At 43.1% G+C, this 26574-nt stretch overlaps 1 protein-coding gene across 5 annotated transcripts in view; it reads left to right on the top strand.

The window, feature by feature from the left end:
* The window catches only part of LOC140910424 (uncharacterized), a 28188-nt gene extending 9707 nt beyond the window's left edge, over positions 1-18481 (top strand). The window contains exons 2-8 of one of the 5 annotated variants that reach the window (XM_073341230.2): positions 827-1249; positions 3653-3679; positions 6319-6495; positions 8521-8547; positions 14871-14950; positions 15646-15721; positions 16167-18481. In XM_073341230.2, the coding sequence (XP_073197331.1) occupies positions 827-1249; positions 3653-3679; positions 6319-6495; positions 8521-8547; positions 14871-14950; positions 15646-15720 (809 nt within the window). In that variant the 3' untranslated portion in view covers position 15721; positions 16167-18481. Of the gene's footprint in view, positions 1-823; positions 1250-3652; positions 3680-6318; positions 6496-8520; positions 8548-9579; positions 12675-12747; positions 14951-15645; positions 15722-16166 lie in introns of those variants that run through there. The other 4 variants (XM_073341229.2, XM_073341231.2, XM_073341232.2 and 1 more) reach the window with 4 other exon arrangements.
* The last annotated feature ends 8093 nt before the right edge of the window (positions 18482-26574 follow it).

Genomic DNA, 26574 nt, shown 5'->3' with positions numbered 1-26574 from the left:
TTGCTAGACAGCGATGGAATGATGACATAAGGAAATCCTGGGTTGCAGTCCAGGTTCTGGAAGGGAGTGTGCTGCAGTGGTTACAGGCCTTTCTGCAGTTCTGTCTGTCCCTGTCCTTTAGCATGTATCCCACAGTTTGTCTCCTCCCCACCCTCATCTTATTCCCTACCCCTTCCCACAGCCCATCTCTGCTCCTCTGTTCTGACTTCTTCCCAGCCAAGCTCTGGCCCTTCAGGATTTGAGTCAGGCAGCTTTCACCTTTCCTGGGGGCCAGCAGGGGGAGTAGTGCCAGCACTGAGTAATTGCAGACAGTCTCTCTGCTCTTAGTTTTGGCGTCTGGCACCACAGCAGCTGTCAGTGGGCAGGAGGAGCAAGTGCAGCGCAAATCCTGCTCAGTTCCTGTAGCCCTGGGCATTCAGTGCACGCTGCTGAATGTGTGCAAACTGAGATTTTTCAGAGGTTTATAACTTAGCCAGATTTAGGCAGATTTTCACAGCGAGGGCAAAAGGCACAATCCCAGTACCAGTGTGACTCTATTCAAATATCAAGTCTTTGCTCCAAAGCATAGGGGGCTAGCCCATGTAGGAGAAAAGGATGTAAGAATATTTTTCACAGGGGTAAAATGTTGCTTAAATGGGCAAATCACTTTATCTGAAACTTTCCAAAAAGCTCAGCCTGAATCATTAAAGTTGGGCAAAATTATAAGCAGCTGAAACCAGAGTCTTCTAAGGAAAGTGTCTGATAGAGTTAATAAAAGGCACTGCTATCAGCCCCACCAGTGATAATTTTTTTTCTTTTAATATTATGAATGCACAAAATTTAGTAGTTATGATGGCAGTGGCAGAGAACATCACTGCGGCGACCGTCCCAGACACGACGGGGGAGACGACAGTGGCGCCCGTCACGGAGACGACCGTCCCAGACACGATGGGGGAGACGACGGTGGCGCCCGTCACAGAGTCGACTGTCCCAGACACGAGGGGGGAGACGACGGTGGCGCCCGTCATGGAGTCGACCGTCCCAGACACGAGGGGGGAGACGACGGTGGCGCCCGTCATGGAGTCGACCGTCCCAGACACGAGGGGGGAGACGACGGTGGCGCCCGTCACGGAGTCGACCGTCCCAGACACGAGGGGGGAGACGACGGTGGCGCCCGTCACGGAGGCGACCGTCCCAGACACGACGGGGGAGACGACGGTGGCCATAGTGCATAAGGACAACAATTTAGTCAACCTGCCTTTGGGGCCAGGTCTGTTTTTTTTAACTCATTATTTCCTTACAATGTTGAATCCGTTCTCCCCTCACTATGCACACTCTAGTCCTGTTAAGTCACTATTTTCTGCTCTTCCTGCCACTCCTGCAGTGATGGACTCTTGCAAATTTCCCCCTCAAATAAGATTTCTTCCTCAAAGTCACATTGCTTAGACAGAAAAGAACTAAGGGTTTTCTTTGCCCATTCATCCTTCCTAGTGCAATGAGATGGTACAAGGCTCCTTTTCTTAACTGCTGTTCATAGAATCATAGAATCATAGAATATCAGGGTTGGAAGGGACCTCAGGAGGTCATCTAGTCCAACCCCCTGCTCAAAAGCAGGACCCATACCCAATTAAATCATCCCAGCCAGGGCTTTGTCAAGCCTGACCTTAAAAACTTCTAAGGAAGGAGATTCCACCACGTCCCTAGGCAACGCATTCCAGTGTTTCACCACCCTCCTAGTGAAAAAGTTTTTCCTAATATCCAACCTAAACCTCCCCAACTGCAACTTGAGACCATTACTCCTTGTCCTGTCCTCTTCCACTACTGAGAATAGTCTAGAACCATCCTCTCTGGAACTACCTCTCAGGTAGTTGAAAGCAGCTATCAAATCCCCCCTCATTCTTCTCTTCTGTTAAGACCTGCTGCTTAAATCACCATTCAAGAAGGTGCCGTGAAGGTGCCCTTAAAATGCCTGCACTACAGTCTTAGAGATTCAGCAAAGATCTTGCTATCCCCAGTTTCAGAAAGTGCAGGGCTCAGTCCAGGTTTAAGCTAAGCAGTCCTTTGCGGCCTGATGCAGCTTCTGTTATATCAAGGTAATTTTGGCCAGAGTGTACTTGCTGGCCAAAGAGCTAATAATGCCTCAGTGATTTGATTTGAGGAAGTAACTGCAGTATTATAAACCTCATTGAGACATTGATTATACTCTTGTCACATCTTCAAGCTTTTCTTTGCAATCATCAATTTTAAAAATAAAAATGTAGACTCTAAGACAACACAGGATTTTAGTAATGAGCCCTCAGCCTGTGCCTCTTGTGTCTAGCCCTTAATCTGGCTCACAGAAGGCAGGAGGTAGCAGCAGAACCCAACTGTCAGGGTAGGTGGAGGAGACAGGGGAGCTATGGAAAGCAGCTGGAGCTATTTGTGAGGAACAGATGGGTTACTGAGGGGAACTAAGGAGAGGAAGCAGGAGCTGTTGAGAGGGAGCAGGAATGATGGGGAGCAGAAACCATTGAGGACAGGAGATATGAAGTGAGCTCAGAGGGGATATGAGCTGCGGGAGGAGTAGGAGTTGCTGTGGGAAATGACCTAACGGGAGAACAGAATATGGGGGAATGGGGCTAATGTCACTGTGTCGTTACCCCCCTCTCCCCCAGCTTCACTCCAATAACTCACAGACTCCATCCTTCCAATGAACTGTGATCCCTTGGTTATCCTTGGCTCTCCACAAAGCTGTTTCTGAGGTCCCCACAAGACCTCCCCCGTCTTCTGAGTGATGTAAGAAATAAAGTCCTGCCTCCCCAAACCTGCTCCTGCTGCTTTAGAGGGAATCTTGTAAGGGAAATCTGGTGTCAAACCAATGCCTTTCACAAGCACTAATGCCACAATTTGTATGGAAGTTTGTGCCTGTATGCAAACTATGTATATCTATGCAAATTAACTTAAGTAACAATTTACCTAAAATCACAGAGCTTCACGAAGCTTGAGAGCTATGCTCTTGTCATGGTAGGGCCTCAAAGCCAGAGTTAGATGGGTTTTTTGAGGTGTATTATTCTCCTCCAGCAGCTATTAGAGCTGTTCTGCTTGCCCTGCAGATGGCTGCTGGATTTCCTTCCCCCATCCCAGCTGTCTGCTCTGTGCTTCTCACTGCACCATACCTGAGGCAGAGAGTGGAGTAACCAGAAGAAAGTCAGGAAGGAGAAGTGACATCAGGCCGCACCCTCGTGCTCCTCTCCACCTGAACCCACACTGTCAGGATCCACCTTACCTCATTAGTAACAGAGTATTATTAATAGTTTTTTGTATTACAGTGGAGCTGAAGGCTACTGTCAGGATTGGGGCCTCATTGCGCTAAGTGCTGTATGAACATGTAAGGAGAAACAGTCCCTGCCCCAGAGAGCTTATAGTCTAGACAAAAGAAAGATGTAGGGAGGGTGAAATGGGATGCAGCATACAAGCAAAGTGCTCAGCGTGAATATAAGCACGCAGTAATTAATAGCTGGAAGGGAACTTACTAACTGTGACAGAGAAGTTGCATGTTATTATTTGTTTCTGGTAGCACCCACATCATGCTAGATGCTGTACAAGCACAAAAGAAAGCGAGGCCCCTGCCTCCAAAGAGCCTATTTTTCCCCTCAAAATTAAATTTGTTGTTTTTTTTGTTTTTTTTCCATAGAGAAAGAACAGCAATTATCTGGACTAGGTATGTCAACAACTTTAATATGTATATTTCGACTTTCCAATAGGCTTCCCATGTCTTTCTCACTGCTGGGTTTCTTTTACCATTGCAAGTTTTGAAGAACAGACATTAAGACTGGATGTTTTTTAAAAGTTATGTTTTAGTTCAAAAGGATTTTTGGCGGGAGCGGGGAGGATTTCTATGGCCTGTGTTACACAGGAGATCAGACTAGATCAGTGGTTCTCAAACTATTGTACTGGTGACCCCTTTTCACATAGCAAGCCTCTGAGTGAGACCCACCCCCTTATAAATTAAAAACACTTCTTTATATTTTAAACACCATTATAAATGCTGGAGCCAAAGCGGAGTTCGTGGTGGAGGCTGACAGCTCATGACCCCCCATGTAATAACCTCACGACCCCCTGAGGGGTCCTGACCCCGCAGTTTGAGAACCCCTGGACTAGATGTTCACAGTGGTCCCTTCTGGCCTTAGAATCTATGAATAAGAATGCTCACGACACTAATCCCCTTATGTACTCTTAATCTGTCCCAAGCAGTTTTGACCCCAAAAGCGAGAAGTGTCAATGACTCCATGAAATCTATAGGGGCTTTGTTACGGCGATTGATTTCACGTGGTAGGCACTTAGTTTTTATACTGCTGCCTATCACCATAGTATCTAAGATAAAAAGTTCCCCAGTTCAGGGATGGGGATCTGATCCCAGAGGTCCAGATCAAAGGTCTTTAGGCACTGATCTGCCTCTTTAGGTGCCTAAGTCATGTAGGCACCATAGCATATAGCTGGGTCTAGCAGCACTGGGGCACAATGCTCCTTGGAGACAGTAAGGCAGATTGGCTCCAGCTACAGCCTTCGAAAGGGGCTAGCATGTGCTTCTGCCTTTATCAATGCAGATCTGCTGGTAGTGGCAGAAGGTGGAAGAAGACATTGCCAAATACATTTTTTTCATATTTATAAGTAAAATACATGGGGACAGTTGAAGATAATCAATGACAAAACTCCTGTTGACTTTACTAGGGGCAGGATTTTACCCAAGGTAGACATTTAACTATTTCAAACATAGATTGATTTAATTTTTCATGCAGTGATGCCAGGTGAATCTTTCTCATCGCATTACTCACTATAGATAACGCTATAGATAAAATTGTATTTGATGTACATTATATATGAATTGTTTTACTTGTCTTCCTGTACAGTATCATTTATATTTGACTGCCATTTCAATAATAAAATATAATAATTTACCATGACATTCTTTTTCTACTTCTTTTCCCTCATTACATTTTGGGTTCTGTCTCTGTCTCTCTCTCTTTCAGTGTAATCCAGTGTTTGTTGTCCCTCTGGTTAACTTTTCCTTCCTTCTACTTATCTAAATTTCTCTCTTCTTTCATCCCCTTTCCGTTCTTCATAAAGAGGAGCCCCCTTGTGCATACACTGAATGAGGCAGAGGTCTTGTGGAAATAGTAATGTGTGATTAAAGTGTGTATAATGCTGCTTACATGCAAGGAAGATGAATTCAACCTGACTTCTGGTATTTCCTAACTTTTACAAGCTTGACTTTGCACCTTTAACATTCTTTTAACATAGATTTTTGTAGGTACTTTCCTATACTTTTAAAAGCACAAACAAACCTCAACAAAACTATCATGTGGAACAATACTGACCCTCCTATTTGTCATTAGCAGGATTGTAACCTTTAGGGCCACAGCATAGAACTCTAAAATACGAACTAATGGGATAACTGCTAGCAGTAATAGGTTGTTATCTGCTATGTGAACCAGCCACTAGATGGGATCAGACATGCACTTTGCCAGTGGGTTTTGCAGTTATTTGCTAGACAGCGATGGAATGATGACATAAGGAAATCCTGGGTTGCAGTCCAGGTTCTGGAAGGGAGTGTGCTGCAGTGGTTACAGGCCTTTCTGCAGTTCTGTCTGTCCCTGTCCTTTAGCATGTATCCCACAGTTTGTCTCCTCCCCACCCTCATCTTATTCCCTACCCCTTCCCACAGCCCATCTCTGCTCCTCTGTTCTGACTTCTTCCCAGCCCAGCTCTGGCCCTTCAGGATTTGAGTCAGGCAGCTTTCACCTTTCCTGGGGGCCAGCAGGGGGAGTAGTGCCAGCACTGAGTAATTGCAGACAGTCTCTCTGCTCTTAGTTTTGGCGTCAGGCACCACAGCAGCTGTCAGTGGGCAGGAGGAGCAAGTGCAGCGCAAATCCTGCTCAGTTCCTATATCCCTGGGCATTCAGTGCACGCTGCTGAATGTGTGCAAACTGAGATTTTTCAGAGGTTTATAACTTAGCCAGATTTAGGCAGATTTTCACAGCGAGGGCAAAAGGCACAATCCCAGTACCAGTGTGACTCTATTCAAATATCAAGTCTTTGCTCCAAAGCATAGGGGGCTAGCCCATGTAGAAGAAAAGGATGTAAGAATATTTTTCACAGGGGTAAAATGTTGCTTAAATGGGCAAACCACTTTAGCTGAAACTTTCCAAAAAGCTCAGCCTGAATCATTAAAGTTGGGCAAAGTTATAAGCAGCTGAAACCAGAGTCTTCTAAGGAAAGTGTCTGATAGAGTTAATAAAAGGCACTGCTATCAGCCCCACCAGTGATAATTTTTTTCCTTTAATATTATGTGTGCACAAGATTTAGGAGATGTGATGGCAGTGGAAGAGAACATCATTGAGGCGACCGTCCCAGACACGACGGGGAAGACGACGGTAGCGCCCGTCATGGAGGTGACCGTCCCAGACACGACGGGGGAAACGACGGTGGCCATAGTGCATAAGGACAACAATTTAGTCAACCTGCCTTTGGGGCCAGGTCTGTTTTTTTTAACTCATTATTTCCTTACAATGTTGAATCCGTTCTCCCCTCACTATGCACACTCTAGTCCTGTTAAGTCACTATTTTCTGCTCTTCCTGCCACTCCTGCAGTGATGGACTCTTTCAAATTTCCCCCTCAAATCAGATTTCTTCATCAAAGTCACATTGCATAGACAGAAAAGAACTAAGGGTTTTCTTTGCCCATTCATCCTTCCTAGTGCAATGAGATGGTATAAGGCTCCTTTTCTTAACTGCTGTTAAGACCTGCTCCTTAAATCACCATTCAAGAAGGTGCCGTGAAGGTGCCCTTAAAATGCCTGCACTACAGTCTTAGAGATTCAGCAAAGATCTTGCTATCCCCAGTTTCAGAAAGTGCAGGGCTCAGTCCAGGTTTAAGCTAAGCAGTCCTTTGCGGCCTGATGCAGCTTCTGTTATATCAAGGTAATTTTGGCCAGAGTGTACTTGCTGGCCAAAGAGCTAATAATGCCTCAGTGATTTGATTTGAGGAAGTAACTGCAGTATTATAAACCTCATTGAGACATTGATTATACTCTCGTCACATCTTCAAGCTTTTCTTTGCAATCATCAATTTTAAAAATAAAAATGTAGACTCTAAGACAACACAGGATTTTAGTAATGAGCCCTCAGCCTGTGCCTCTTGTGTCTAGCCCTTAATCTGGCTCACAGAAGGCAGGAGGTAGCAGCAGAACCCAACTGTCAGGGTAAGTGGAGGAGACAGGGGAGCTATGGAAAGCAGCTGGAGCTATTTGTGAGGAACAGATGGGTTACTGAGGGGAACTAAGGAGAGGAAGCAGGAGCTGTTGAGAGGGAGCAGGAATGATGGGGAGCAGAAACCATTGAGGACAGGAGATATGAAGTGAGCTCAGAGGGGATATGAGCTGCGGGAGGAGTAGGAGTTGCTGTGTGGGAAATGACCTAACGGGAGAACAGAATATGGGGGAATGGGGCTAATGTCACTGTGTCGTTACCCCCTCTCCCCCAGCTTCACTCCAATAACTCACAGACTCCATCCTTCCAATGAACTGTGATCCCTTGGTTATCCTTGGCTCTCCACAAAGCTGTTTCTGAGGTCCCCACAAGACCTCCCCCGTCTTCTGAGTGATGTAAGAAATAAAGTCCTGCCTCCCCAAACCTGCTCCTGCTGCTTTAGAGGGAATCTTGTAAGGGAAATCTGGTGTCAAACCAATGCCTTTCACAAGCACTAATGCCACAATTTGTATGGAAGTTTGTGCCTGTATGCAAACTATGTATATCTATGCAAATTAACTTAAGTAACAATTTACCTAAAATCACAGAGCTTCACGAAGCTTGAGAGCTATGCTCTTGTCATGGTAGGGCCTCAAAGCCAGAGTTAGATGGGTTTTTTGAGGTGTATTATTCTCCTCCAGCAGCTATTAGAGCTGTTCTGCTTGCCCTGCAGATGGCTGCTGGATTTCCTTCCCCCATCCCAGCTGTCTGCTCTGTGCTTCTCACTGCACCATACCTGAGGCAGAGAGTGGAATAACCAGAAGAAAGTCAGGAAGGAGAAGTGACATCAGGCCGCACCCTCATGCTCCTCTCCACCTGAACCCCCATTGTCAGGATCCACCTTACCTCATTAGTAACAGAGTATTATTAATAGTTTTTTGTATTACAGTGGAGCTGAAGGCTACTGTCAGGATTGGGGCCTCATTGCACTAAGTGCTGTATGAACATGTAAGGAGAAACAGTCCCTGCCCCAGAGAGCTTATAGTCTAGACAAAAGAAAGATGTAGGGAGGGTGAAATGGGATGCAGCATACAAGCAAAGTGCTCAGCGTGAATATAAGCACGCAGTAATTAATAGCTGGAAGGGAACTTACTAACTGTGACAGAGAAGTTGCATGTTATTATTTGTTTCTGGTAGCACCCACATCATGCTAGATGCTGTACAAGCACAAAAGAAAGCGAGGCCCCTGCCTCCAAAGAGCCTATTTTTCCCCTCAAAATTAAATTTGTTGTTTTTTTTGTTTTTTTTCCATAGAGAAAGAACAGCAATTATCTGGACTAGGTATGTCAACAACTTTAATATGTATATTTCGACTTTCCAATAGGCTTCCCATGTCTTTCTCACTGCTGGGTTTCTTTTACCATTGCAAGTTTTGAAGAACAGACATTAAGACTGGATGTTTTTTAAAAGTTATGTTTTAGTTCAAAAGGATTTTTGGCGGGAGCGGGGAGGATTTCTATGGCCTGTGTTACACAGGAGATCAGACTAGATCAGTGGTTCTCAAACTATTGTACTGGTGACCCCTTTTCACATAGCAAGCCTCTGAGTGAGACCCACCCCCTTATAAATTAAAAACACTTCTTTATATTTTAAACACCATTATAAATGCTGGAGCCAAAGCGGAGTTCGTGGTGGAGGCTGACAGCTCATGACCCCCCATGTAATAACCTCACGACCCCCTGAGGGGTCCTGACCCCGCAGTTTGAGAACCCCTGGACTAGATGTTCACAGTGGTCCCTTCTGGCCTTAGAATCTATGAATAAGAATGCTCACGACACTAATCCCCTTATGTACTCTTAATCTGTCCCAAGCAGTTTTGACCCCAAAAGCGAGAAGTGTCAATGACTCCATGAAATCTATAGGGGCTTTGTTACGGCGATTGATTTCACGTGGTAGGCACTTAGTTTTTATACTGCTGCCTATCACCATAGTATCTAAGATAAAAAGTTCCCCAGTTCAGGGATGGGGATCTGATCCCAGAGGTCCAGATCAAAGGTCTTTAGGCACTGATCTGCCTCTTTAGGTGCCTAAGTCATTTACCATTGCAAGTTTTGAAGAATAGACATTATATTGCATGCCCAGAATAGCCTGAAAAGAACTGTATCTATAAAGGAAATTTTAGAGGACTTTTTCTTTAAGTGCAAACCTTAATATTATTGTTGTATATTCATCTGACTAATAATAATGCATTGTGCTATATTAGTAGTTAGTATCCACTGAAGTACTATTGATTTATTTTTATTTTAATAATAACTTCAGTATCTTTTTTTTCTCACTGACTACCCTAATTCCAATTACTCCTTGTATGCCAAGGCTGGGGTTCAGTATGGGAGAGTGTGGTGAGTGGCTAGGAGAGACAAAACAAAGGAAAATGTTACTATTACTTTTCAAACATACTTTTTGGTTTTGTGACTAGCTATAGTTATTAGTGTAAAAAGAAAAGGAGGTCTTGTGGCACCTTAGAGACTAACCAATTTATCTGAGCATAAGCTTTCGTGAGCTACAGCTCGCTTCATTGGATGGCTCACGAAAGCTTATGCTCAAATAAATTGGTTAGTCTCTAAGGTGCCACAAGTACTCCTTTCCTTTTTGCGAATACAGACTAACACGGCTGCTCCTCAGAAACCACTTATTAGTGTGTTTTTCCCCTACTATGTGATGTTTTCTCATTTAACTCCTTAAACAGAACTTTTTGCTGAGGTTTTACAGTACTCAGATGCCTTAAGCAAAGGTTCATAAGCTTTTTTCATAGTGTGGACCACCTTTTAACAGAGGAATTGTTTCATGGAACCTCTCCCCTCCACAATTACATAACATCTCTGTGGCTACTACAGCAGTTGCTTCTACAGAAATTAAACAAGGGTTTTATGTATTGTAGTTGTCTTATCATAGAATCATAGAATATCAGGGTTAGAAAGGACCTCAGGAGGTCATATAGTCCAACCCCCTGCTCAAAGCAGGGCCAATCCCCAACTAAATCATCCCAGCCAGGGCTTTGTCAAGCCTGACCTTAAAAACTCCTAAGGAAGGAGATTCCACCACCTCCCTGGGTAACGCATTCCAGTGCTTCACCACCCTCCTAGTGAAAAAGTTTTTCCTAATATCCAACCTAAACCTCCCCCACTGCAACTTGAGACCATTACTCCTCGTTCTGTCATCCGCTACCATTGAGAACAGTCTAGTTCCATCTTCTTTGGAACCCTCTTTCAGGTAGTTGAAAGCAGCTATCAAATCCCCCCTCATTCTTCTCTTCCTCAGACTAAACAATCCCAGTTCCCTCAGCCTCTTCTCATAAGTCATGTATTCCAGTCCCCTAATTATTTTTGTTGCCCTCCGCTGGATGTTTTCCAATTTTTCCACATCCTTCTTGTAGTGTGGGGCCCAAAACTGAACACAGTACTCCAATGAGGCCTCACCAGTGTCGAATAGAGGGGAACGATCACGTCCCTCGATCTGCTGGCAATGCCCCTACTTATACAGCCCAAAGTGCCGTTAGCCTTCTTGGCAACAGGGGCACACTGTTGACTCATATTCAGCTTCTCGTCCACTGTAACCCCTAGGTCCTTTTTTGCAGAACTGCTGCCTAGCCATTCGGTCCCTAGTCTGTAGCGGTGCATGGGATTCTTCCATCCTAAGTGCAGGACTCTGGCTGAAGCGAGGAAGAGGAGCCAACAATATGAGACTAGCCAGCTCTCTCTATGGTCCAAGAGTAGGGAATCTCTGCCTTGAATTGTAAACCTTCTGTAAGTGGTTACATTCAGGAATTTATTGAAAAGACAAACACTCAGTCAAAATTATACCATTTAATTACAGGACCTGAATTATTGGCTTTTAAAGAAACATCTATTCTGATGGATTTGGGGGGGTCAGATCCCATGAGGTGGTACTAAGCACCTTCCACTCCCAGCACTTCACAAGGGGGATAAATACCGTGAGGGAGTTATTTAAGTTAAGGGCCAATGTTGACACAAAAACAAATGGCTATAAACTGGCCATCAATAAGTTTAAGTTTGAAATTAGATGAAGGTTTCTAACTATCAGAGGAGTGAAGTTCTGGAACAGCCTTCCAAGGGGAGCAGTGGGGGAGAAAAACCTAACTGGCTTCGAGACTGAGTTTGATAAATTTGTAGAGGGGATCCTGTGATGAGACTGCCTACAATGGTATGTAGCCTGTCTATGACTGCTAGCAGCAAATATACCCAACGGCTGATGACGAGGCACTAGATTGGGAGGGATCTAAGTTACTACAGAGAATTCTTTCCCAGGTGTCTGGCCACTGGGTCTTGCCAAAATGCTCAGGGTCCAACTGACCAGCATATCTGGGGTTGGGAAGAAATTTTCCCTTGGGTCAGATTGGCAGAAACCCTGTTTTGTTTTGTTTGCTTTTGGGTTTTGTTATTTTTTGCCATCTTCTGCAGCATGGGGCATGGGCCACTTGCAGATTTAAACTAGTGTAAGTGATGGCGTCTCTGTAACTTTAAGTCTTTAAGTGACATTCTAGCTGTCACCTACAACCCCCAACTAAAACCTCTCCAGCGCATCATCAAGGATCTACATCATATCCTGAAGGATGATCCCTCACTCTCACAGACCTTGGGGGACAGGCCAGTCCTCGCTTACAGACAGCCCACCACCCTGAAGCAAAAACTCACCAGCAACTACACACCACACCACAAAAAAACCAACACAGGAACCAAACCCTGCAACAAACCCCGGTGCCAACTCTATCCAAATATCTATTCAAGGGACACCATCATAGGACCTAACCACATCAGCCACACCATCAGGGGCTTGTTCACCTGCACATCTACCAATGTGATATGTGCCAACAATGCCCCTCTGCAATGTACATTGCCCAAACCAGACAGTCTCTATGCAAAAGAATAAATGGACACAAATCTGACATCAGGAATCATAACATTCAAAAACCAGTAGGAGAACACTTCAATCTCCCTGGTCACTCAATAACAGACCTAAAAGTGGCAATTCTTCAACAACAAAACTTCAAAAACAGACTCCAACGTGAAAACCGGAATTGCAGAACTGGAATTAATTTGCAAACTAGATACCATCAGATTAGGCCTGAATAAAGACTGGGAGTGATTGGGTCATTATAAAACCTAAACCTAATTTCCCCAATACTAATTTTCCCCTACTGTTATTCACACCTTCTTGTCAACTGTCTGAAATGGGCCACTCTCATTACCACTTCAAAAGTTATTTTTCTTCCCTTGGTATTCTGCTGTCAATTGAATTGTCTCATTAGACTAACCTCACACTTGGTAAGGCAATTCACATCTTTTCATGTATTTATACTTGCTGCTGTATTTTCCACTGTATGCATCTGATGAAGTGGGTTCTAGTCCACGAAAGCTTATGCCCAAATAAATTTGTTAGTCTCTGAGGTGCCACAAGGACTCCTCGTTGTTTTTGCTGACAGACTAACACGGCTACCACTCTGAAACCTTTATTTTTAACCAGTTCACCTCAACTTTATGACACCCTGTTTTTTCTATGGATGGAAGAGCCACGCTGTGGCTACTAAATGGCTTCACCTTGGGTCATGTATCTCATCTATCTTCTGAAAACAATGTGAAAATGAAAGTAAATCTGAAAGAAAAAATGGAATGAAACAAATTGCAGGAAGTTAATGCTTGAAATCCTGCAAAAGGCATGTACTGGTAAGGCTACCTTGCTCTAAAATGGGGTGGGCAATCTATGGCACATGTGCCAAACATGGCACGCAAGCCAATTTTTAATGGCACGCTTCTGTCTGCTGGACCTGGGCAGACAGCAGCATGCCACTAAAAATCTTGCCCGGCCCGGCCTGCTTTTTTCCGCTTCCCGCCCACCGCTCTCTCCTTGCAGGGCAGGCAAGCTTCCCCCTCCCCCCACCTCTTCCCCCAGTGTGCTGGGTTCCTGCCCCTCCTTCTCTAACTCCCTGGGGCCGATCAGCTGATGGCCCTTGCTATGGAGGGGGAGAGGTAAAAGCGGGGCAGAGGTAAAAGTGGAGCCGCAGTGTGCTGTCTGCTCCAGGGACCTTGGGGAAAGGGGTGGAATCAGGGCATATCCCCTCCAACCCCCTGCCATGAACTGCTCAGGGCAGGAGGCTGGGAGCACCCCTACGACCCCAGCCCTCTGCCCTGACCCCTTCACCCTCCTCACACACACCCAGCCCTCTGCCCTGACCCTTGAACCCTCCTCACACACACACAGCCCTCTGCCTTCACCCCTGCACCCCCCCACACCCCAACCCTGTGCCCTGACACCTGCACCCCCCCACAACCCCAGCCCTGATTCCGGCACCCCACACACATACCCAGCCCCCACACACCTCATGCCCTGACTCTTGCACCCCCCACCACCCCACCCCCACCCTGAGCACCAAACGGGAGCTCCTGCCCACACACACACCCTCATTCCCACCTGCACCCCTTGCACCAAATGGGAACTACCCAAACTTCCTGCCCCAACCCTGAGCCCCCTCCCTCATTCTAGCTCCTGGCCAGACCCTGCACCCCAACTCCCAACCTGCTCCTTCACCCCCAGCCCTGTTCTCAGCACACTCCCACCCTCATCTCAGTGCAGAGAGAGGAAGAGAATGGCTAGAACCAGGGAGAAGTTAGGTACCTACTCTGTGTGGACAGGGCTGGGACCCCAAACCAGCAGTGGGCTGAGCGGGGCTGGCAGCCAGGACCCTGGCTGGCAGGAGCCAGCAAACAGAACTCCAGACTGACACTGCCAGTCTGGGATCCCGGCCGCCGCCCCCACTCAGCCCACTGCCGGTCTGGGGTTCTGGCTGCCTGCCTGCCTGCCCCTTGCCAGCTGGGGTCCGGGCTGCGGGCCCTGCCCAGCCCGCTGCTGGCCTAGGTGAACGGAACCCCAGGCCGGCAACGGGCTGAGCGGGCTGGCGGTGTAAGATCAGCATTTTAATTTAATTTTAAATGAAGCTTCTTAAACATTTTGAAAACCTTGTTTACATACAACAGTAGTTTAGTATATAATATATAGACTTATAGAGAGAGACCTTCTAAAAAATGTTAAAATGTATTATTGGCATGCAAAACCTTAAATTAGAGTGAATAAATGAAGACTCGGCACACCACTTCTAAAAGACCCCTGCTCTAAAAGGAGTCTAGCCATGTCACAAGATTGGGTTCATAGACTTCTAATAAAACTGCACAAATCATTTGTATTCCAAACATTTTCCAAGGGCAGGTCAAAAAGTTTGGATCCCATTGAGTGTCTTCATATAAAACATAGACCTATTGTTTGGGAAAATGTTTCTAAACTTAGTGCTGTCCTTCATGAAGTTCAACAGACACTTAGGGGAGGTTAGGGGTTAGTTCTCCTGAGCTGATTTGCTAAGGTTTAGGTTATGTCACATTGTCCAGAAAAAGGCAGTCATAGCCACCATGTATGGTTCATTTTTGTGCTCATCAAGATTTTTTTTTTAATTTTGAAGTTTCATTTTTGAAGATCGAGATTTCACTGTAATATATAACTGTTATCTCTTGTGCCATTATATCCTGCCAAAGGATGTACTTGTTTGTTCCCTTTATTGATGACTCACAGTAACTAATGCTATTTGTTTGCTTATTCAGTGATAGGACTCAGCATTTCCTTTGGGATCCTCCTTATTTGTGGTGTCATTATTTATTGCTGTATATGGAAAAAGTCAAGAGTAAGTGTAAACTTTTTTATATTTATTATTCTTATATTTTTGTAATTATATTATTATTTTTAAATTTCTTCAGTGATCTCTCAGATTTGCACTGATCGTTTAATGAGGTTTCACCCACTGTTAGATCTCCCCGTGAGATTCTGCCAGTGGACGACATCCTTAATCCTTTTAGGATATACATATTTTCCTGATACCTGGATTATACTCCAGTCCTGGCCAATGCCAGCCACTTCTGGAGTAATGATGGTCCCTGGTTTGCAATGCTATCTCTTTCTGAGATACTTTTCTGTCACCAGGAGGTTCAGCACCAGCAGATGACAGTCCATCTGAAAATGTCACTGACCCTAAGAGAACATAGCCTATCCAGTTTAGATTGTGCTCTTTAGTTCTCTGAGGACTATAGGCAAGATGCATGGAAAGTTAATAATATGTTGGCACATTAACATTTCAAGTCATCTATCTGTAACCTTAATATTAAAAAATAAATTAATGCTTACTGAAATGTTAAAGAATGAACAATTTTAACATGCAATGATATGATTGAAACTGATCGGTATGAGGAAAATAGATTACAGAGATTAAAAATAAGACCAGCAGATCTTTTATTATTATTTATTATTATAATATTTCCATTTGGTTTCTACAGCTTGAATGTGTACAGCAGTGATGTTAACATATTTCTATTTCCTGTACAGAAAACCTCATTTGACTTGAACTCAGTAGAAGTAACTATTCCCTTAAATCCCATTGAAACAAAAGAACCAAGCTAAGGTAGAGTGTCCTTGGTTTTGTTCTGTTCTTTTGAATGGCCATTAAAATGGAGGGTGTAGGAGAGTACTCTTTATGATTGAGCATATATAATCTACTTGCGGCTTTACTCGGATTCTGTGAACCTACACACTAGAGCTGTGTGCTTCACAGGAATCCATGCCAACATTTTCTTCAGTTTCAACCAATATATAGTTTCACACCCCAAAAGTATCATTATGAAAAAAACCCTCAATCTCCAAACAAGACTCATGCAAAGCCATTTGCTACAGCATTAAAACCATGCAATACCATGGCCTGTGGGACTCAGCTTCACTTCTGAACCATGATTTCTGGTCCTTATTTTGTATTTGACTATATTATACACTATAGTGGGGTGTGTTAACCATCTTATTCTTAATTCATGTGAATTTTTACTGTTTCCTGTTTTTCTTTGTATCATTTTCAGGTGGGCAGAAGAAATGAAAGCACTCTCACTTAATAGCCATTCAAGAACATCTCACAAAGAGAACTAATATGGCTGAATATTCAGAGAGATTAAAATGGATTGGAAAAATTCAAAGAAATCTACTTAATCACAGAAAATGGCACTCTCAGTAGTGTAAACTTCTTTTTAAATGGCACATTTTGGTGTGTTCCTGAATCTAGTCACAGTAATAAGCAGATGTTCATTGGTGCTGGCTGCTACAAATCTTTATTCATTGCCTGTTCCTTTTTGGTTGTGGAAAAAAGCTCACCTTACTTTAATATAGTTCTCTAAGGGCCAAATTCCATCATTTAGGTACAAATCTGCACCAGCATATGAGGAACGGGGGGAGGCATAATCCCTCTCCCAGTTCTCTAGCATGCAGAAGAAGCATGCCATGACCCTTCTCTTCCTGCCCCTGCCTGCTTCCTTTAGGGGATTCGTGGCCCTAAGGGTGCACAGCAGGAGGGAGACACAGAGGGGGGCAGTCCTTGTGCTTCCCTGAGTATAGGAACTGGGGTCTTTCTGGGCCCTTATGTGGAGCCCCTAAGGAGTGCGGAGAAAACTCCTTACGCCCCCTGCTCCCACCGATTCATCTGCCCAAAAGCCTCTGACAATCTAGTCCCTAATTATTTGTACATAGCTTGTTTTTTAATAAATGACCTAAGTAAAAGTGAGTCTCAGCACAATGTATTGCTATTAAATGCAAAAATGATGCTAATGTACTGCTAAGATTGAAATGTTATGCTCACTAAAATCAGAAAATGTAAAGTTAAGGGACCAGAGCCTCAGCTGGTGCAAACTGACATAGCTTCCTTGGCTTCATTGGAGCCATACTGATTAACACCAGCTGAAGATCTGGCCCCAGGTTTCCAGAGACACTTTTGCACAATAGGGATTTTTATCATCTAATCATAACACTTATATATGCAATAACACAAAACATTATATTTGTTCATCAAGTGTTATAAAATAATGTGTAGTTTTAACATGGAAGCCTACGATCCTGTATACCATGTTTACAGTTTTACAAACACAATGTAAGAAAACAATGCAGCTTATTTCCGTGGTATGAAGTTATTTGCTAACTAGTGTTACTGCAATCAGGGTTGTATGATCCTAGACGGAAAAACCCTTTTGTAATATATAGGCCCGTCTGCTTTTCCTCTCACACCAATATAAATCAAGATTTTCTTCACCAGAGCTAATGAAGATACACCTGTGCAAAAACTAGTATAAATGCATAATCAGACCACTAAATGTGCAAGCTTTAAATTGGAGACTCTTTAGAGTAGAAATTGTGGTTTTCTTTTATCTCATTCAGCCCCTGTGCTTAACAATAACTATAATCAATAAAAAGGTGACAGTTAAGGTTGGGAATCTTGCATTTCCTGAATTTCATAGTACAGTCTAAGGGCCCTGTTCCACTACTCTACTCTGAGTGGGTAGCACTTATTTACTTACTGATATCAATGGAACAACTCATGTGAGTAAGTACTATGCAATGTGAGTGCAGAATCCAGCACTTAGTAGTCGCATACTTAAGTCTCAGTATACTATGTAAAGTTGGCATATTAATAAAGTGGCAAGGTGAGGCAGCATGACCCAGTGGGTATGGTACTAACCCAGCATTTGGGAGACCTGGATTCAATTCCTTGTTCTACCACAGACTTCCTGTGTGGCCTATAGTCAAGCTATAGTTTAATCTCTCTAGGCCTCAGTTCCCGGTATGTAAAACAGGAGTAATAGCAATTCCTTACCTTACAAGGATGTTGTGAGGATAAATACATTAAAGATTGAGGTGCTCAGGTAACAGGTGCTTTTGCAAGTACCTTATCCAGAAAATCTAATCATAGGTTTTGGCCTGTTTCCAAATCTGCTCAGGCATGATATCTTCCTTCTTAATAATAATACGGAATTGAGTTATATTAGCCTTCAACCAGTAATCAACATTCTATGAGGATGCAAAATCTTAAGTATAGAAGTTCCTTGCATGAGGGGAAGAGAAGATGAAAGCTAGTTCAGCACCATTAAGGGAAAAGGGAATTTGCCATTGACTTCAGTGGATCCGGATAAGACTGATCACACAGAAAGGTAATTGAAAATGCTGGCCACTTTTTTTCCTATGTGCTTAACAAATGAGAGCTAAAATCTTGCTTTTGTGTACACATGATCTGAGTTAAAGATGAGCTCATTACAAGAATTCTGTTTCATTCCAGTCTTGCTAAAAACTGCAATTATAATTATATTTTCATTTCCACAAAAAGAATAATAAACTCTGAATTTTGGAAGAGCAATCTATAATTTTGTTTTGCTTGATATAGACATAGTCTGCAGATTTCAGGGTATTTTGTTAAAGAAATGTCATAGTTAATTTGGATTAATTGAAAGTTAAGCATATGCTTAAATGCTTTACTACATTTTATTGCCCTGTATGGTTCTATAGTGCTGGTTGAATGTTGCAGAAGCAGGCTCAAAGATATTTGTTCATGCGCCAGCAGTTCAGGTCAGCCATATTTCTGTCCTTTTTTTATTTGCTGTTCATTAATACTTGTAAAAAGAAAAGGAGTACTTGTGGCACCTTAGAGACTAACCAATTTATTTGAGCATGAGCTTTCATGAGCTACAGCTCACTTCATCGGATGCATGCCGTGGAAACTGCAGCAGACTTTATTTATACACAGAGAATATGAAAAAATACCTCCTCCCACCCCACTGTCCTGCTGGTAATAGCTTATCTAAAGTGATCATCAGGTGGGCCATTTCCAGCACAAATCCAGGTTTTCTCACCCTCCGCCCCCCCCCCCCAAATTCACTCTCCTGCTGGTGATAGCCCATCCAAAGTGACAACTCTTTACACAATGTGCATGATAATAAAGTTGGGCCATTTCCTGCACAAATCCAGGTTCTCTCAGCCCCTCTCCCTCCTCCCAAAAACCACACACACAAACTATGAATTTTTTTCATATTCTCTGTGTATAAATAAAGTCTGCTGCAGTTTCCACGGCATGCATCCGATGAAGTGAGCTGTAGCTCACGAAAGCTCATGCTCAAATAAATTGGTTAGTCTCTAAGGTGCCACAAGTACTCCTTTTCTTTTTGCGAATACAGACTAACACGGCTGTTACTCTGAAACCTGTCATTAATACTTGTGTGAGTGGTATTTTCCTTTTGCAAATGTTTGTGGAATGGCTGTATTTGTGTGAACAATATTATTTGTGTTCTAACAGGAGTATTTGTTATTCAATATTTGGTGTCCACCATTTGTTACTGTCCTATTTAAAATGTTTGTCAGCCAATGAGCAATCAGAAACAATACTATGTGACTTATGTGATCAATTCCACACTATGAGTAATGAATACCAAATAGTGAACAACTCAGAAGTCGAAAATGGTTTGTCCTACCTATCTTGTTCATGTTTACATTCCAGTATAACATGTACATTAGGAGAAATCTATATCAGTGAATGTGGATTTAGTGGTGTATTGTGCTATGGCTGCACTGTCAAAAAGGTACAAAGCACTTTCCCTATACCTTTTAATCAGAGTAGCAATCTATGATAGGCCTGTCTCAGCAGTGTCAAGGAATATTTTCATTATCTCCTTACAGTCAATGGACAAATATTGCACATTTATGTTTGTTTTTTATTCTAATCAAAATCTCACTATACTTTAATGCTGCATTTGAAAGAAAATATTAGACAATGCTGTAGTTTGCTAATAACCTGTATAAGTATAGTTCAAATCTGCATTCTGAAAAAAGCCTCTGGCCCAAACATCCTATGTCAGATACTGAATATGGTCCAGATGTCTATTCATGCATATTAACTAATATTACTAATCACATATGTCTGTTAAGAAAAGTGAAGAAATGTTTTTAAAACTTCTTTTTGCTGGTGCAATATGACTTAAGGAATGAAAAGTTATCCAAGAAGGTAGTGTGAGAAATATATATACTACATAAGTAATAATGCTAGGGATTTTACATTTGTAATTATATTTCACATGATTTAAAAATTGTACTATACTCAGCTATGATGCTATAGAAATTATAAATAATAATTTAAAATAGCTGTATTAAAGCACTCCTCTATATTAGTTAAAAATGCATTGGGGGGAAGAAACTAAAACAATTATACATCTTACAGTGATATCACTATAAATCAACAATGTATACATCTTACAGTCATATCACTATAAATGCCTTTTAACAGAATTTGATGTCAATAGAACTACTGTGCATTATGGTACTTCCACTGACAGGCTAAGAAGATCAGTGGGTCCCTTGGACACATTGATAATGTCAGGGAATCACAACATTGTTATGGGGTGAAATCCTGGCCCCACTGAAATCAATAGACATTTTGCCATTGGCTTCAATGGGCCAGAATACCACCCTTGCGCCCCTTTGCAATATCTGTGTACAGCAAAATTCTTTGGCATGACTGCCCTCATATAACTGGCTTCACTAAAGTTGAGGTGGTGTTGAGTGCAACAAAGACACATCAAAAGGAAAACAAAAGAAAATAACAGGGACTGAATCTTGGTAAAGTATGGGGTCGGCTCAGACAATGGACTGGTACATAGCCATCATTTTTTTTGAGCGCACAGTGTAGCAGGTACTTCTCTTTGTGTAGGAGTATATCACAGTACACTGTACTGTGCTTTGAGGGAGCAATGCTTTTTTATGCAAAGTCATCCTCCAGTCTGTTAACGTTCACGTTATCAGGTTTCCCTTCACAGCCTCTTGAACATGCCAGCTGCAGACTCACCACTGCCCAACTGTCTAAAGCTGCCTAACACTATGGAAAAAAAGAGTCTTGTGGATGGGAAGTGGTGAGGAAGGGGGTGAAGGGGAATTGCCGTGCTCAGAGGATTAGTAATTGCAGATGTTAGTTTATTTGTTTAGACTGGCAGTGGGTGAAAATCTCTGCCACACTATCACAAGACCATTCAGGCCTATATGAAATGAGTTTCTCTTCCTCCAGTTCCTAGTGGATGATTGTCATAAAACACCAATAGAACTGGAATTGCTTGGCTGTCCCTCCAGGTAGGGGTGCAGGAACAACTTGTATAGTGGGGGTGTTGAGAGCCATTTAACCAAATTGTAAATCCTGTATGTAACGGAAACCACTTCTAGCTGGGGGCTGAGGCAGCACCCCTGGGTCCAGCACCTATGCCTGCAGAGAGGCTGACTATCAAATAAGCATGGAAATTACAATATCTTCTTGCCTCATTGAGGTCCCTCTTCGAAAGAGTTAACACACAACAGTCGGACAGTGTGAGACAAATTTGACATACTTTTTTGCTAGAAGCCATCTGCAATCAAGGAGTTCACATGTTCTTTTGATACATAATTTCATCAATGGGCATTGATAAGAGAATGTTGTACATGTTCTATTGAGGGAAGATTTCAGTACCTTAGGATTTCAGTCCAGTTACCTTTCAAGTGCACTGAACTCACTTCCAGCCAAATTCTGTTCTCAGCTTCCCCAGTTTAAATAGGAAGTTACCCCTATTGAAGTCAGTGGGCTTGATTAACCACTCTTTCCAAGAAGCATGCGACTGCAGTGACAAGGGGAGGCTACAGGGAGCTGATTGTGGCTCTCAGATACAGTCCTCCTAGCCCGAGCACAAGAGCAAGAAGTGTCCTACTTTAACTTAGCCTGCTGGTGTAACGTCCCCATGCAGAGCTCATGCCCACTCCTTTCCCTCAGCCCTCCCGCTTATGCTGGTGTGGGAAAGGTGTCTTGCATGGGAGGCAGCACAGCTCTATGCCAGCAGCGATTCTCCTTCACACTGGAATTCCACTGGAAACTCTGACTGGTTTAAGATCATTTTGCATAGCAGCAAAGTGACCTTAGTGGACCAGGTAATTTGGGCCAACTTCAGTGGAAATCACTCCAGATTTACACCAGATGTGCCAGAGAGCAGAGTTTAGTGCTTGAAACAAAACAGAAAAATTAGTATGAGATTCCTCCATTAAATTCTTCATCAGGCTCAGCCTGGGGTTTTGGGGCTACCATCAGCAGATGAACTGAAACGTCTGTAATACAGCTGGAGTAGGTGGATGTACAGATGCTGTCTCAATGCGGGGGGGAAAAAACCTTTTAATTTCACATACTTTGATGGGGATTTCCACAATCATATGAGTGATTACACTAATTTATTGAGAAGGTGGCTCTGTGACCAACTATCTCAATTCCTACTGGTTGTATTGAGGTCCATGTGTTTTGTGCTGTCTTGACCAGGGCCTGTATGCGCTGTGGCAAGCTGCCCCACCATGGGAATCATGCTGTGTCAGGGACAGGCCTCTGCAGCAAAATCTGCTTTCAGACCTCCACAACAAATACCATATTGGCTCTGGAATGCTGCTTTCCCTACGTTCCCTTCAGAGATTGTCATTAGTGAAGATGTAATATGAGAAGAATACTGGAGTCCAGAATACTGGAGTCAAACACTGGCAAATAATGGGTTCTCAGGAAAGTCAGCAGTGGGCATGAGATCTATAACTTAACAAAATGTTTCTTGTGGTGGTGCTTTAGGGAGGCATGCCATTCATTTCAGGAATATTACAGGATTTTATCCTGCAGCTGACATGAAGTTTAATAGTAGCTCTAGTGGCATGCTCCTTCAGAAATTCCCAACTAGGTTAGAGTCCTGTGCAACATAAGTAAGAGGAAGTTACCACCCACCCCCCGCCCTCACACACATACAAACACACATTGGTCATCACTGCTTCACATTTCTTTTCCTGTATAAATATTTCTCTCTGAATTAAAATTTTGATTAGTGGTGTAGATGAGATGAAGCATAGTAGAAAGAAAGGGCTCCCTGGGTTGAAATAACTCACTGTATGTGTGTTTAGCCACAATTTTGTGAACATCTGGAACAGTTTGATTTTGCTGAGCAGGCAGGTACAGTGGCTGAGATGAGGACGGACCCTCCATCATAACAGAATTAGCAGGTTGAATTTTCAACAATGTCTCCTTTAGCTATTGTCATAAATATAAAGGGAAGAGTAAACACCTTTAAAATCCCTCCTGGCCAGAGGAAAAACCCTTTCACCTGTAAAGGGTTAAGAAGCTAGGATAACCTCGCTGGCATCTGACCAAAATGACCAATGAGGAGACAAGATACTTTCAAAGCTGGAGTGGGGGAGAAACAAAGGTTCTCTCTGTCTGTGTGATGCTTTTGCCAGGAACAGAAAAGGAATGGCATCTTAGAACTTAGTAAGTAATCTAGCTAGATATGCGTTAGATTCTGTTTTGTTTAAATGGCTGAGAAAATAAGCTGTGCTGAATGGAATGTATATTCCTGTTTTTGTGTCTTTTTGTAACTTAAGGTTTTGCCTAGAGGGATTCTCTATGTTTTGAATCAGATTACCCTGTAAGGTATTTACCATCCTGATTTTACAGAGCTGATTCTTTTACTTTTTCTTCTATTAAAATTCTTCTTTTAAGAACCTGATTGCTTTTTTCATTGTTCTTAAGATCCAAGGGTTTGGGTCTGTGTTCACCTATGCAAATTGGTGAGGATTTTTATCAAGCCTTCCCCAGGAAAGGGGGTGTAGAGTTTGGGGAAGATTTGGGGGGGAAAGACGTTTCCAAGCGGGCTCTTTCCCTGTTATACATCTGTTAGACGCTTGATGGTGGCAGCAAAAAAGTCCAAGGGCAAAAGGTAAAATAGTTTGTACCTTGGGGAAGTTTTAACCTAAGCTGGTAAAAATAAGCTTAAGGGGTTTTCATGCAGGTTCCCACATCTGTACCCTAGAGTTCAGAGTGGGGAAGGAACCTTGACAGCTATATTGTAAGTGAAGCAGATTTAGACCTGGTCATTACACAGATGTGAGACCTCCAAGAACCATCCAGGTGCTGTAAGAAGTTAGATCAACAGGATTTCTCTAAGGCAGAGATTGTGGTTTAGGCACAGCTGTGAGCAAGGGGGAGTGAGGAAGAGTAGCCCCCCAGAGTAGCCCTAGGAAGCACTGTGCCTCAGATATTCCCCTCCAAGTCACTCAATTTCCTCCCTGCTTCTCCCTTGCTCTGATGAGGAAGTAGTAATTTGCTGCTGGCCTATACCAATGACACCCACCATCCTGGCACAGCTGCACTAGCCAGTGCATTGTGGCAGAGCCAAGCCTCCAGCCACTCCCTGCAACTCCCTGCCCACCTGCTCCAGGGACAAGTGGGCACACTTCGTCCATTCACTATTGCACATCTAGACTCAAGGGGTGGAAGAAGTGGTGTATAGTCCAGAAGGAAATTTTACCCCAAGTCCCTATCTGGCGTTTATAATGTAAAGTCTCTGGGGCAAGGACCTTGAGTTCTTACCTGCCTGTAAAACACCAGAGCACTGCAGAGGTAGTAAAACTATCACATTTCAATATCTCTTTTGTGTCTCCTGGTAAATCAAGAGTGCCACTTCATTAATTTTTAAATAAATAAGAGCATGTTTCTAATCCGCCAAAAGGAACAGCATACATTCATTCTATAGTGTATATTCCATGTTTTCTTAAAAAGGAAATTCGACAAGGGTTAAAAAGTAAGTGCATTTCAAACATTTCTTGATTCTGTGTTTTTTGGGAATGTTTATTTCAATATTCATAACACACAGTGTGAGTCAGATTCATGAATGTCTTCTGGCAACAAAAGAAAGCTTGATGTGCATATGTGAATATACTCAGTTGTGATTGTCCAATGGCAAGAAAAAGATACAGAATAGGCTTAAGTTATAGAATTAAGTTCCTAATTTATTCTAATTATAGTAGCTGTAGTAGTGGAAGGAGAGTCCCCTCTTATACTATGTTCTTCCCCGCTGAATATTGCCATTTGATAATTATCACTGCAAGAAAAGTAAACATTAAGCCCTACATGCTTCTTAAGAACAACATGTGTCTCTGCAGCACATTCTGAACAGTTATGATTTTCATTTCATTATAAATAATTATATTTCAGATTTCCACAGGTCTTTCTTTTCCTTTCCTTTGCTACACTTTGCATTAATTTTCTTAGTTTGCAATAACTTTGTGTCGTTCTTCAAGCCTCATTTCCATTTGTAGACCATTGCTTGAACTGACAAGTTGAAAAAAAATCCTGATTATCCTATTATTTCATTCCTTCTACATGTTTTATGAATGAAATCATTATTCATGATGATTAAGCCTAATCCCCTGGACATCCAATATTCATAATCAGGTGCTGTGATGGTTTCTGTAAATACTGCATAATTAATCATTTATAGGATCAGACCATGAAGGAAGAGTCCTGTATTATTGTTGCTCATTTTTTAGTTGCTGGTGCAAGGCATCTGAGGATTGACCACTTATCTCTTGACTTCATATAATACAGCGTTAATCCTCTCTATCATATGCGTCAGGTCTTCTTTCATGATGACTTTCATAAAGAGAAGCTTATTATATGTGTAGATCTCAGCTCTCATTAGCAGCTTTAAAACCACAGATTCAGATGAAAGTTAACAAAGTGACTGCGCTATCATGGATGACAAGATGCTTAAAGAAGTTCCGTAACAAGCATTTGGTCAGCCATGGATTAGAGGAAATGGAATGTTAACTTGATGGGTTTTGTGAAAGATGGAATGTTAGCATGCTATCACAGACAGCACCGGTCTTCCCTTCTGTGTGACATATTGAGTGATGTATAAAACCATAGCCTTCCCTTCACATGCCACGTCTGTTGTAGGAAATGGTGAGCATTCTCACCATTTACCATGGATATTAGAGAACTATTTCTTTCTAGCCAGCTTTTGACAGACATATCAAAGCAAGTTCTAATCCAGGGGTGGCCAACCTGTGGCTCCGGAGCCACATGCGGCTCTTCAGAAGTTAATATGCGGCTCCTTGTATCGGCACCGACTCCGGGGCTGGAGCTACAGGCACCAACTTTCCAATGTGCCGGGGGGGTGCTCACTGCTCAACCCCTGGCTCTGCCCTAGGGTGACCAGATGTCCCGATTTTATAGAGACAGTCCCGATTTTGGGGTCTTTTTCTTATATAGGCTCCTATTACCCCCCACCCCCGTCCCGATTTTTCACACTTGCTGTCTGGTCACCCTACTCTGCCCCCACTCCACCCCCTCCCCTGAGCCTGCCATGTCCTTACTCCTCCCCCTCTGCCTCCGAGCCTCCTGCATGCCATGAAACAGCTGATCGGGAGGTGCAGCAAGGGATGGGGAGGCGCTGATCGGTGGGTCTGCCAGTGGGCGGGAGGCGCTGGGAGCAGGAGGGAGCTGATGGGGGGCTGCTGACGTATTTCTGTGGTTCTTTTGCAATGTACATTGGTAAATTCTGGCTCCTTCTCAGGCTCAGGTTGGCCACCCCTGTTCTAATCTGTGCAAATCTAAGATTCACTTTCCTTCCTAGGGTTAATTAG

This window comes from Lepidochelys kempii, chromosome 4 (genome assembly GCF_965140285.1).
Source record: "Lepidochelys kempii isolate rLepKem1 chromosome 4, rLepKem1.hap1, whole genome shotgun sequence".
Taxonomy (NCBI): Eukaryota; Metazoa; Chordata; order Testudines; family Cheloniidae; genus Lepidochelys; species Lepidochelys kempii.
This window is presented reverse-complemented; position numbering and strand designations above follow the sequence as displayed.